Source organism: Falco biarmicus, chromosome 7 (genome assembly GCF_023638135.1).
Source record: "Falco biarmicus isolate bFalBia1 chromosome 7, bFalBia1.pri, whole genome shotgun sequence".
Classification (NCBI taxonomy): domain Eukaryota; kingdom Metazoa; phylum Chordata; class Aves; order Falconiformes; family Falconidae; genus Falco; species Falco biarmicus.
This window is the reverse complement of record NC_079294.1, coordinates 23,161,710-23,175,004: the sequence shown is the minus strand read 5'-3', so window position 1 is coordinate 23,175,004 and position 13,295 is coordinate 23,161,710. Positions and strand designations below refer to the sequence as shown.

Sequence of the window (13,295 nt, the reverse complement as noted above, 5' to 3'; positions counted from 1 at the left end):
AAGAAACAACTGGGTTTAGACTGAAAACTTAAAGTAAACCATATTAACATCTTTGGACAAAAAAGTTACTTCTCAAAGATTCTGAATACTTCACACATGCAAAAAGTATTTGCTGTTCATTAGTTCCCAGTATTAGCCAGGACAAAAATTAGTATTAAACTACATCAGATTCCATCATAGCAAGTGCTGGTTTATGGCTAGTTACTGAGGGACAAGTTCCAGGAAGCTTCAGGGATTCAACAGGTCCTGTATTTTCTGGCTACTCTTGCATCTCCAATTAAACTCTCTTAACGTAAGAATAAGCTCCCCTTCCTTCAACAAGGAATTCCGAATGGAAGACAAAGGCAAAACTCTCCCCATATCACTCCTCACAATTGAATTTTCCACCTGCCTGTTAAATATTTCAAATTGTTTTTCAGAACCAATAAGTTATCTTTCAATACCAGAAAATGGTGTATATATATACACATTCACACACCTGTATGAAATTTAAGCTTGGCAAATATTCAACTTTTGCTTTTCACTTTCTAGTAACCACCTATGCCACAAAACTATTGCTTTGCCTCTCATACAGCAGCCCTAAAAGAAAAACTGAGACAAGCCACTCTGAATAGAAGTATCATGACAGCTGAAAACCCATAGAATTGTTATGACAGATTTAAAAAGATAAGTTATTAGAATTTAGTTCGTAATTTGATGGAAGAAGCTATGCAGAGTTTAGCTCAAAGAAGTCATGTAATGGCTAAAAGGTATAGCAGAATGACTTCTACTGCTAACTCTAAAACTTTAGTTGCTTAATACTAAAGACACAACATCATCTAAAAAGCTTTTAAGAAGTTCATCTAGTTCATCCAAAAATGTATATATGTAAAATCAGGCTACTGGCTTTTTTTCCCCCCAAATTCACACATATCCTGGTTTTAAGTTAAAAATGTTAATGGACAATGAGATATTAACTCTGAAATCCAATGATAAAACTTACCAGTTCAAACAGCTGCTCTTGTCAATCTAGTTCCATATGTTTATCTGACATAACAGAGAGCATCTAGGCATGTATATACCATGCATAAGCATTTAAGGCATTAACTTGTAAAACATTAAGGTATATATTGATTCCAAGTACACCAACTGCCCCTGCTGACTAATATCTTAGATTACCGAGAGGCTAAGAACAATCCGCTTTCAAATACAGATACTGCAGTCATTGCTGCAGCTTAAATAGGAAGAAAACCCCAGACTTAAGGAAGTAGAAGATACTAACTTTAGAACAAACAAAGTCAACTAGCGTGGCTTCTTCTTCACCAATATATTCTATTATTTTCTTGTTGATCCATGGTCTAATTCGACGTTCCATTAGCGTCTGGAAAAACAAAACCAACAAAAATGGTGATTTCCATAAACTTTACTATCTTGAAACAATACTGCAAAATAAGCAGCCAGAAGACCCAAACAACTATTTAGCAGAAGATACATTTTCCTATCAGTGAGATAACCCTTAGTAATTTGGCACCTGCAAGTATTTCTGACAGCCATTCAAACATGTTTTTACAGGATCTTTTCCCTGCCTCCTTCCATAAAAGGGCTAGACAATTTGTACCAACAATTCAGCAGAGACCAAATGAAAATAAGCAGGCATACTTCAGAGTAAGTATTACATATGGACAAAAAATACAGTACTCAAGATCAATTCCATTTGATGATGATGCTCCATTGCACTGGGGTCCCAGAAACATTGTTTTTCTATTCAGTTTCAAGGTTTGTTTGGTAAAATGATGCTTTTTTGGTGAATGCTTAGAAGAAATCAACTTACTGAATCCACAATTGACCAGTCAAGAGGATAAGCAAAGAGCTCTGGTTTTGCTGTGGGAATCTTCTCAATGAGACTCTTAATATGTTTGCGTTTTTCTTCTGTGTTGACACTGCCTTTGATATTGCTTTTATCTTCTTCTCCATAATCCAGGGGGACAAGTTTCCTTTTCCGGGGCACATCATCACTGTCTTCATCATCAAATTTATTGAAAACACTATCCACAGCAAGCTTCTTCCTTTTTACAGCATTGGGTTGATTAGGACTATTGCAGGCACCTACAACCCAAAAGACAGAATAATATATTCATAAAACTGCACCTGAAGCTAGTTTGCTCTTCACACATTTGCTGAGGAATATCGGTTTGTATGCTATAGAAATGTCTGTGAATGTCTAGCATTCGTCAATCTCTCAAACTCCATTATAAAAACAGCAAAAGAGGTAAAGATCTCAGAGTCTATTCAGGGTTTTTGAAAAATAGGGTCTCCTTTCTCTGCCCTGAAACCAGTCAGCACCCTCACTTTCGGAGGACTATAGCATGAGTTCAAACCTTAGCAGAGGCAGAGCACAGAAGTGAAAGTTTGCAATGAATCCAGCTGTAGGAAAAGCATTAATCAGTTATCCTAATACCATACAGTCTCTCTCTTCATTCAAGATCTAACACAGTGTAAGCTCAAACTGCAGCCCCAGTATAATTTAATCAAAACAGTAATAAATGCACAAACCTTCTGAAATACAAATATCCTTGGTTCTGCTGCTCAGAATAAGATTTTTTTAAACGCACCAGGAAATGGCTAAAGTACTAAAGAACTCTACAGTCACATTCCATTCACAACTGTCATCAATGTGCTACTCTAAGAGGAAGAAAAAATAACCTTATTTTAAGTTTCCTTATTTTAAAAGGGTCTCTGTGAATAACTATAAGAACTGTCTAGGGCTTAAATCTATTTACATTAAAGAAAAGTAGCAATGAGTTTTAAGAGCTATTTAGGGATCTCTTAAGCATGTAGAAGTAACTAATCCCAACTCAGATCATTCCTAAAAAAATAAAGTCTTGAAGATGCCAAAACTTCCCTCCCTTTTTCCCCTCCAGGTTTTGAAAGCAGAATGATCTATAAAACATATATTTTGGATAGGAGAAATCAGGCACAGCATCTGAGTAACAACAACTTGATATAAGTACATCAAAACATACAATACATTTGGAAAACTGTGTGGCTACTCAGCTTGGCTTGCTTTCATTCTGATCCCACATGGAACATTAAAGTAAAACATAAACTTGCCCAGTTTGAGGCTAAGTCCTATTTTGGGCCGATGCTCCTCCGGCTGCTGTTGATCAGGTGAATTTTCATGAGGGATAATAATGCCACAGGGAGATTCATCACCAGGTGTGTTAGGGGTTGCATTTCCACTAGCAGAAGAAACAGATGGGGCAGAACTGATGGGTCGTAAAGTTGGTTTAAGGCAGGGCTTTTGTTCAGGCTCTTCCTCCTCTTCCTCTGGCTCTTCTCTTTTTTCCTCTTTTTCTGCTTTTTCTTCCTCTTCCTCCTCAGACTCTGGCTCTTGTTTTATCTGTGGCTGCCTACGCCGCTCAGCCTCCTGCTCCATCTACAATTGAAACAATTAGCAAAAAAGAAGCTTTCTCAAAAACAGCATTGTTTGAAAAGACTCTAAAGATCCTCTGTTGCCTAAAGAAGTCTGTTACTCAAGAGCAAATACATGCAACTACTGCCATTATAATCAGAAATACTGATTAATCCACATTTGTTTTCAAACTCCATTCAAACATAGATATGGAAAGTTATTTTTTGTTTCCAGTGTTCTTACTGATTATCTGGACTTCTTTTTAAGAAAAAGTGAACAGAGCAAATATTAACTATCAGTTCTTTTATACAACTTCGCTCAATACCACCAGAATACCAAGGGCTCTTTTTTCCTGTCAGACCAACAGCTACTTACCCTCTGGAGCTCTGCATCTGGATCTGGGTGCCCTTCTGCCAGAAGGCGCTGCCTAATTTCTTCCAATTCTTCCTTTTCCCTCTTCCTATCCCGTTCATCTGCTTCCATCTCCTTCTCCCTGTCTCGTAGCCTCTTCTGAAGAGCACTACCCCTACAAAAGATACATTTTTTACTTCAAAGAACATTACAATGAGAACCTTGCACCATAATACAAGAACTAGTCTAATACAGATGTATTTCCCACTAAATGAAAATAAGATTCCTAAGAGCATCTGGTGCCCTCTATTTTTTGTAACAGAAAAATCTAAGATACCAGTTCCCAACCCTACTATACAGAATTCACTCCACATTAAAAGACATAGAGAACGTGACTGCCGATCTTCTTAGAAAAAGAATTGCATTATTTTATGGGTTTTCTCTTGACAAGAACCAGTTCTGCTAAGTTAGTTTGACGCAAATTTTAGTTAATCCCATGTTGAACAATCTTCCCCATCCTTTACAGAGTTAACAAGCTTGTTCTTTGTGTAATTTACAGCTTCCTTGTAGCTAATTTTTTAAAGGCATGCTTGATCCCTTCTCCCTGCCCCCACCACCTTATTTTGGCATTACACTGACCTCTGCTCTGCCTCACCCACAAGTTAAGTGATAGGAAGGGGCAGCTACTCCCAAGCACTAACAAGCAGCAGCAAGGAGTTTCCATTCTCCCTCTGGCACTTAAATGACACCACAACAATTTAGGTAATTATATAACCCTTACATCACCACATACTCAGTCAAATATAAACTCCATAAGCATCTGCCAAAAACCCCACAACTGTGTTAAAATGAACAATGAAGATTTTATTGTTAGGAATCAATACAAAGACATACCTGTAGTATTTTGGATCATCTCTGTCATCATCATAATCTTCTAAGAATTCTTTTAACCGTTTGGCTTCTTTTGCCTACAAGAGATTGAAACGTAAGTAATAAAATAATTTCTGTTTTTCTTTCCAACAGTTTAAAAATTTGGCAAAATTATTAGTAAGTTAATTTCATCTTGATTATGCTTCAAACTAAAAATACAGAGTTTTTCAAACAGAAAATGGAAAGGTTTTGGAATAGCATCATCTTCCAGGGTTCCATCAACTTTCTATCATATGTTCAATAGCAAACAGTACATCCATTTGGTCCACTGGGATCATGTCTCTAATTTGCAGACTACTGTTCCATTATTGGCATTTCAAAGGGTTTTTAAATACACACACACTTTACTTTTCTTTTTTTAACATCACAAAAGACAACTATCAAAGTTCCTGTTCTTCAAATCCGTAATTCTGGTACTGGATATTTTAACATGCCAGTTTAATATGTTACCAGTACTGTATTGTTTCAAGAGCTGTGCTTTTTAAAAGAAAGATTTCGTTATGCACAGAAAAAAAAATCTAATGGCTACTTCTAGGATAAGCACACTCCTGTTGTGTTACTAATCCAAACCATGTGGCTCTGTATTAATGCACAAGCCTAAAACTGAAGAAGGCAAGGGGGACAGAGAGGAGATACTTTTTTCATCCCCTCTGATAAAACAAAAAAAAACCCCACAAAACAAAATAAAAGCAAAGCAGTTTTTTTAAGTTTTTTTAAGCTAGGACATTCTAACCTGTATCTAAGCAGTATCTTTAAACCAACAGTAATTTCTATGCTAATGACACTGAGAAATAAATTATTATTCTGTTAATTGAGCATAAAATTTAACACTGCTCTCTATAACTGCCATCCATAGCCAGCATCCCGGGGGATCATGAATAAAAAACATCCTTGAGTCCTTCTCATGCATTCCCTGCTACACACACCCCCCCCCCCCCCCCCCCCCCATCATTTAGGGGAAAAACATCATTTCATATAAAATAATGTGTTTCTAACTTTCTACTTAGGCCTTTTTTCTTTCCTTTGTCTCTTTGCACATTTTGTTTTGAAGCAATTACCAATCTACCTCCTACTTAGAATTAACTCATGTCTACTCTCTGGGAGAACTATGAAGTGAAATAGCACCACCATAATTCAAATTAACTTCTTTATGCTTTAGTATAAAACTATGAGATTACAGAGGTACCTATCTTCCAAAAGTGTATTTTTAAACAAAACTTACATGTGTTACATTGATAAGTGTGATAATTTCACAACTAATGAACTAAAGACAGACATTTACAAAGTGCTTAGATACACGACATTATTATCATATAGTACAGGAGATTCAGGCATATGCTCAGGTTGGAAGTAAAAAGACTGGTGCATGACATAGTGGGTTTTGCTACAAAACTGATAATCAAACCACAGTATTTTGCAGCTGCCTGCTTCTCATTCTTTTGCCTTCACAAGACCAAGCCACTAGCCTTCATTTCCCAGACTATCAATAGTACTCCCATTCACCAGAAGTTTTCTGTTTCAAGTCTATTAACTTTTTATATATATATATATAAAAACATATATAGCATTTATACAAAACAAGAGCTGTATCACTATCCATAAAGATAACAGCAGAATGTTCCATTCTAAATGGGAGGGGGAAATTACACGTAAAACTACAAGCCTTACCATTTCCCTTCTTCTTTCTTCCTCCCTTTCAGCCTCTTTTTCATATTCTCGGCTTTTCTTCCGTTCTCTTATTTCCCAGTTTTTAAGACGCTACAACAGAAGAAAAAACACATGCTACAATCTCAAGAATATTAAGAACAGTGGTACTACTTTGAAGTTAGTTTGTATTATTGTTGGTTTCATTAAATTCATTAAATTAAAATTAAGCAAAGTATTTACTTCTACTTTAAAATGCTGGAATAAGTAGTCCAAAATTGTTCTGACAGTGACTTATATGTTCTGCCCCAATCCACGTAGCCAAAGGACTAAAGAGAGGGAGACGGAATGACGTATTTTGTAGTAGAAGACTCATCATACCTCAGAAACAATTTTTTTCTCCTTAAGGAACCTCAAAAATCCCAACCTACCTCTTGATACGCAGCTTCTTTTTCCCGCAGTTTCCTCTCTAGTTTTCGGCGTTCATATGCATCTTCTTCATCTTCTTCTCGGTCTCTCTTCTTATCCTTCTCCCGTTCTCGTTCCCGCTCGCGTTCTCTTTCCCGTTCCCGCTCGCGTTCTCTTTCCCGTTCCCGCTCGCGTTCTCTTTCCCGTTCCCGCTCTCTTTCCCTGTCTCTGCTTTTTTCTCTGAAGGAAGGAAAATGTCCAAAGTTACATACAGAGCCTTCCTCACCACTCAATCAAATGATTTAACTTGAAATCATAATGCACTCTTTATAGCATCTTGCAAGTTATTATTCTACTTCTGCAATTGTACAAGATTAATAGCTGATATAACAGTGGGCATAAATCAGTACTTTTAATATATACAAAACCCCGTTTACTAAAAGTAGTAGTTTGAGCACTAACCATTAAACAGTGATATAGAAACTAAGCATGAGTGCATGGCAATTCTTGCCAGACTAAGTGACAGCTGAAAACCCCACAAATAAAGGCTATGCCTAATAAATCTTTCATGTTTACATGGCTTACAGACAACTTGAACCCTACTGACAAGATGCTTTTAAGCAAAATAGCTATTTTTTCTATAAGGGAGAAAGGAAAAAGCAGCATCTAAAGCCTGACATGATTAGGCAAAGTTTAAGACTGAAAGCGGAATCCCCTTGCTTTTATTTAAAAAAAACACCAAAACAAAACCAAATGAATAAAAAAGAAAAAAACTAACCAAAAAAACAGCTACATAAGAAAGGAAAAGGTAAAACCTACTTGAGGTTCTTTTATGTCTGCAATGTCTCAGCTTAAGTAGGAATAAAGCTACCCATGAAAAAAAATAAAGACATCTGAGATTAATATGCAGTAAGCAACCACCCAACTATGACTTAAGCATACTGGTTTACAGTCCTTATATTCATGTGCTGTGGAAGGAATCAAGTATTCTTCCAGTCTGTGCTAAGTACAATATTTTCTAAAATTCTGTCTTCCTGTTTTTACTCTGATCGTCCAAAAGGACCATTCGCTTCTGAATAGCGGCTGATCTGCTGGAACTACACACACTTCGTAAACAGCACTAGGAAAAACCGAAATAAATAGCAACTCAAGTGCATTTACCTTGACCTGCTCCGATCTTTGTTGCGATCTGAACTCCTTTCGCGATCTCTGTCACGATCTCTGTCTCGTTCACGATCTCTGTCTCGGTCTTTAGTTCGGTCACGATCCCTATCTCGCTCTCGTTCACGCTCCCGTTCCTTCTCCTTCTCTCGTTCACGCTCCCTCTCTCTTTCACGCTCCCTCCTTTCTCGTTCACGCTCCCGTTCCCTTTCTCTTTCTCTGCGTTCTTTTTCAATTTCCTGTCTTTCTTTCTCCTTTTTGCCTTTTTCCTCCTCCAGTTTCTAAAAACCAACAAGAGAACTTTCATAGTTAATTTTGTAGTTATAGGAACTGGATATTCCCGGCGCAACACAGAAGGCTGGTAATGGAAATACCAAAACCGCCACTGATTTTAAAACATTAAATAGGGTTTGGTGGGTATTTTTTGGAACTCATAAGTATGAAATCAAAATGCAGCAATCACAAGACTAAGTTTCGTGCAAAAGCATAGATCTACACAGACCAGCAATCTCCAACCTTAGCAGAGCAGGGCTGGCCTCGTATTATAAGCTGACTAAATTGCGCATACACAGTCATGATTCAGGTGGGCCACAAATTCCATTGGTCCTGTAAGTCACTTGGGTACAAGCAAACTTCTGGCTGATAAAATTAATTATGTTCAACTAGGAAAATACATTTCAGTGGAATGCTTACAGGGACAGTGAGTTTCCCAAAAAGTCTTGGCAGACCAAAACTGTCCTATATGAAAACTTGGGTAAAGAAATTTATCCACTTACACATGGTGCATGTGGTTAAACAGTGAAGAGAGCTGCAACTTTTCCCCTTTTCCCTCCCTAAAAAAGTTCTAACAGTTCATTGGTAAGAACTGGACTCTGCAGAATGGAATCCTTAATTTCCACCACTGCAAGATGGAGAGAGTTAAACAAAGGTTGGAAATAGCTCTTTCGAAACACAGAAACTAAAGGGTTACCTGCTACAGTTTTACTAAAAATTGTACAAAATTGCACAAAATTGCCACTTTTTTTTTCAATTATAAACAGTTCCTATGAATTCCTATAAGACAATAGAAAATACATCAAAAGAATGATAGATAAATCCATCCTTGGAAGCAATTGTTATGTGTTAACTTACAGATGCTGTGCTAGGACATGGACCGCCAACACTGGATTAACCTTGCCTATAAGCTATGTTTCTGGGAGGAAGAGCAAGTACACGGTTCACAAATATACCAAATAACAACCAAATATACCAAATTTCAACCTGATGGATGCCAGAATACCACTTTTTTGAACAAATATTGAGCAGAATAAACAGGTTTATCCCCTTTGGCTCCACGTTTACCATCACTGAAATGAAATTAAAAACTGGAACAATGAAACAGCATTTTCTCTGGTTTGTTTGTTTTTTTTTTTTTCTTTTCTTTTCTTTTAAACAAAGCATTTAAGACAACTTTAAAAAGCAATCTTACCTGGTAAGTGTTCTTCTGCCAGAGGCACAGGGACCAGAGAACCGACAAAGGATTACAGAAATAAAGCTAATTCACTAGTGATTAATGTATCCAATGAAAATATGCTGCATTGATAGCACAATACAGGCAAACCAATGTTGGATACATTGAAATCACAAAAGGAAAAAGGGACTAAAAATGGTAGGAATTGGCAGAAAACTGATATGAAAAAACAAAACTTAGATTCTACAATATACACTGTGCTGAAAATCTATTTCTACAGGACTGTGTTTTACAGGAGCTTTACAGTGTTAAACCTCAGTACGGTCAGATGTTAAACTAGGTTGTCAACTTTAAAAATTGAACTTACCTCAAATTTCATATACTTTTAAAGAAAAGTTTACATACTGAAATGGTTGATACTTACAGGTTATCTTAGATGTTCCAATAGAAATTTCTTTGGTTGAACTCCTGCTTTTTTGCCACTCTCAAAAACTTTGTTCATGGTGAGGTTTCTCAAGAGAGTGGGTTCCTTTTTTATTATTATTACTATATTCACACAAGTGTAAATATACACACACAAGTCTTGGTGTATTAAAATCCATTTTGTAGGTCCGCTTTCTTAAAATCCAATTGAAAAACTAAATTGGTCTGTTTTGTAATAAAAAATCTGACCTCATCGACTTCTATCAGCCTAAATAAGAGGATCTGAAAGGGTAATGGGATGGGAACGGTATCAGATAAATTGAAGTAATGAACAGAAATGAACAGGTAGAAGAATTATAAATTTTACCTTGAGCTCTCTTCAGACTCGTCCGTGCTGTAAATGGACGCCCCCTGCAATGCTGATACCCTGACAGTCTGTGGTTATTGTTTTATAAACTCATACCAAAAACATGCAAAGGTTCACTGTGCTCACTAGCCAGCTGCTAAAGATTCAACAGCCCCTTTTAAACATATCCAATATACACAATGACTACTTCCAGTTGATTTTTAATGTTAGGAAACCCAAAATATACCACCCCACCCCCCATAATACAGATCAAAGGCAGTAAAATGCCCAACAGCTTCTGAAACAATGAAGCATGTTTTTTGTTTGTTTTGTTGGTTGTCTTTTTTAAAAAGCGTATTACTTGTTTGCATCTTAGTTCCAGTAATGACTTGGGGCTTGGAATTGAACACAATTCTACTGAAGTTTCACCACTGACCAGTTTCATGTTCAACTGCTGAGCTTGTCCAGATGATTTCTTCTGGAATTTTCCCCCGGTTTTTATCTCCAACAACTTCAGTCAAGAGAAAAACTGAGTATGTGTACGTACAACAATGTGTAGTCACTTGTGTTTACATTGATACAGTTGCATGAAAACACAGTACCATCCCCAGTGACTGCATATGGTAAAGCTGAACAACATGGGCATACTTCACCTTGCTGTACCTTCAACATTTTCTTTAATGTTGATTTGGGGGTATTTTGAAATAAAAGTGTGTGCTCAGAAGAGGAGCTTGCTGATGCTTCCCTAGGCCAAGGACCATTCCAGTCTTGTTGGGGAAAAAAATAATACCAACTTGAAGCTAAACATTAAAATAAGAACATTACATGCATAGTTGTGCTTTATTATCCGCAAGTATTATTTTTCCAAAACAGAAACATTCACAGATGCACTAGCATTAGTGGAAACTTCTGTAAATGGGAACCCCGAGGTGGGACTTGATGGGCACAAACATTTCCAAGCCAGTTACCCCTTTGCATATTTTTCTGAGGGGGCATCCATAAGTATAATAAAAAACAGAAGCTCATACTTACATCCTATTCCATGTTACTTTCCAAGCTGTGAGTTTCATCTTGCATTAGTCACCATATGATCTCTATCATAATGGTGGGGGTCAATGAATAGATTAGCTTTATGGGAATTTACAGTTCTTCCATGCATCTAAAGTTTGGCAAGTCTGGTAACCACTGACCTACTTTTAATCTTCCCCCACTCTTAACTTAGAACTATTAAAATATAAGACTTAAATTTAATTCAAGTTTCAACTCTTCATAAAATCTTGGATTATGTTACAAATCTACCTACAGAAACACACTCAAGTGTATGTCTTATACAGCAGCCCCGTTTAGCCTTTAGTTATAAATATCTTGACTTAATGTATGTGTAGAAACTTAAGTTGCCTTTATTCATGTTAAAGTGAGAAGACTGCAAAATACTCAGTAGCAATCAAAGTCTTAGCATAAAGTTGTCAAGGGCCACTTTAACGTGGTAGCTGTCTTTTTTTTTTTGACTTGTAAAGAACTATATGTAGATTAAACCTAACATAAACATCATTTTAAGTGATATTGCAATGTACTGCTAAATTTTATAATAGTGGTTTTTTGGATTTTGAAAAAGCCTAATTTGTATCAAGTGCAAAAACAAGAATACTACCTTGTGTGTGTCTCTGAATTTACTGATCTCTCTTGATATCAGGTCTCTTTTGTCTTCCTCCATTTCTATAGCATTTATATCCTCCTAAAAAACAAGGGGGACAGGAGGAAAAGCATTAAGAGCCATCTGTACAAACACAGGAGAAAAAGAGAAAAGCTGAAGGTTAGAAGTTTTCAACCAGTCTTGCAAGAGATAAATAAAGTCCTTCTGCAGTACCAAACCTGACAGTCTGATGTTAATGAGTGAAAAAAAAAAAAATAATCAGATGGACAAGAGTCACAAATCTGGCAACTAGCAGTAAACATAGTCATTGTCAAAGCCTACAATGTAAACGAACCTTGGTGATGAGTGGATAAGGTATCAGTGGGGCCACTGGAAATCTGCGGAAAATCTGCGGAAAAATCCACGGAGATTTTTTTTTTTAAAAATAGATTGCACACTACTCTGAAAAACAATGTTTTGTATGTTTGTACTATAAAGCAATATTGTATTGCTGTGATCTCATTTCTCTGATTCAACAAAATTACAGAAGAACCTCGCTAATTCTCCCTTCTCTGGACTACTTAAATACATAGTGAGGTCTCGTATTAGTAAGACTTCACTGAATAACACATGTACTACAGGATATCAGTATGCTATGGTAGCATCATAAACAAGACTAAGCTACACTTGCCAATATAAATGATCAGTATATTTGCAGTGACTATGTCTTGATTTTATTTACTCGCTAATTCGCAAAATTTGGTAGATTGCACCTACTAACTAATAGTTAGTGCGAATTAGCGAGGTTCCCCCGTGCTTGAAATTGTAAAAACCAGATTCCACTCACTCTCAGTTCCCCACACACATTTTCAACTCCCCCACATCAGTCATGCCTTCATCCAGAAGAACTAACAGATTCTGCTGCTAACACCAGCAGGAGTTGTCTTCACACCAAGCTCTTCAGGGGACAACAGCCCCAAAGCTGGTGAGTTTCCCCACAAGCTGGTGAGTTTCCCCACCCCTTCCCCTCCTCCCCCCCGCCCCCCCCCCCCCCCCCAATACATCTGCATCCATCTTCCCTTCCCCCACCCCTCCACAGTCCTCCTCTCCCCTCTCCTTTAAGGACAAGACAGCAATGAGCTAGGAACATCTCTTCACTCCCACCTCTATCCACAGAGGCCAAAGATGGCAACTTCCACATTTGTTTTCCTCCTTCCCAATATGGGAGGGATGTTCGGGTGTTAATTTCAACCCACAAGTGCTACGTATTTAAAAAGAGCTCATTTGTCTACTGCTAGCTCAGACTGGTCAAATTCTACATCATACAGAGCTAACAGAACATCCCTCTGTCATAGGCACATACTCAGCACCCAGCTCTTCCAAGACTGCAATGGTCTCTTACAATGTTTAACTACCTGGCATTATTTATGGCCATATATATATATGTGTATATATATATATATGTACCCACAAGACAATACACATTGTAACAACGCTTGTAACAAAAAAAATACAGCTGACAGCATTAGACAGTGACTCATTTGTAAAAACTCATCCA

General features: G+C 37.2%; 1 protein-coding gene across 2 annotated transcripts in view; it reads right to left on the bottom strand.

The window, feature by feature from the left end:
- The window catches only part of RBM25 (RNA binding motif protein 25), a 34,361-nt gene that overhangs the window by 2,694 nt on the left and 18,372 nt on the right, over positions 1-13,295 (bottom strand). The window contains exons 8-17 of one of the 2 annotated variants that reach the window (XM_056347796.1): positions 12,093-12,146; positions 11,756-11,839; positions 7,886-8,166; positions 6,748-6,964; positions 6,341-6,430; positions 4,637-4,710; positions 3,767-3,917; positions 3,091-3,415; positions 1,811-2,085; positions 1,262-1,360 (exon numbers count right to left, since the gene is read on the bottom strand). In XM_056347796.1, coding sequence (XP_056203771.1) covers positions 1,262-1,360; positions 1,811-2,085; positions 3,091-3,415; positions 3,767-3,917; positions 4,637-4,710; positions 6,341-6,430; positions 6,748-6,964; positions 7,886-8,166; positions 11,756-11,839; positions 12,093-12,146 — 1,650 coding nt within the window. The remainder of the gene's footprint in view (positions 1-1,261; positions 1,361-1,810; positions 2,086-3,090; positions 3,416-3,766; positions 3,918-4,636; positions 4,711-6,340; positions 6,431-6,747; positions 6,965-7,885; positions 8,167-11,755; positions 11,840-12,092; positions 12,147-13,295) is intronic. The other variant, XM_056347797.1, reaches the window with a different exon arrangement.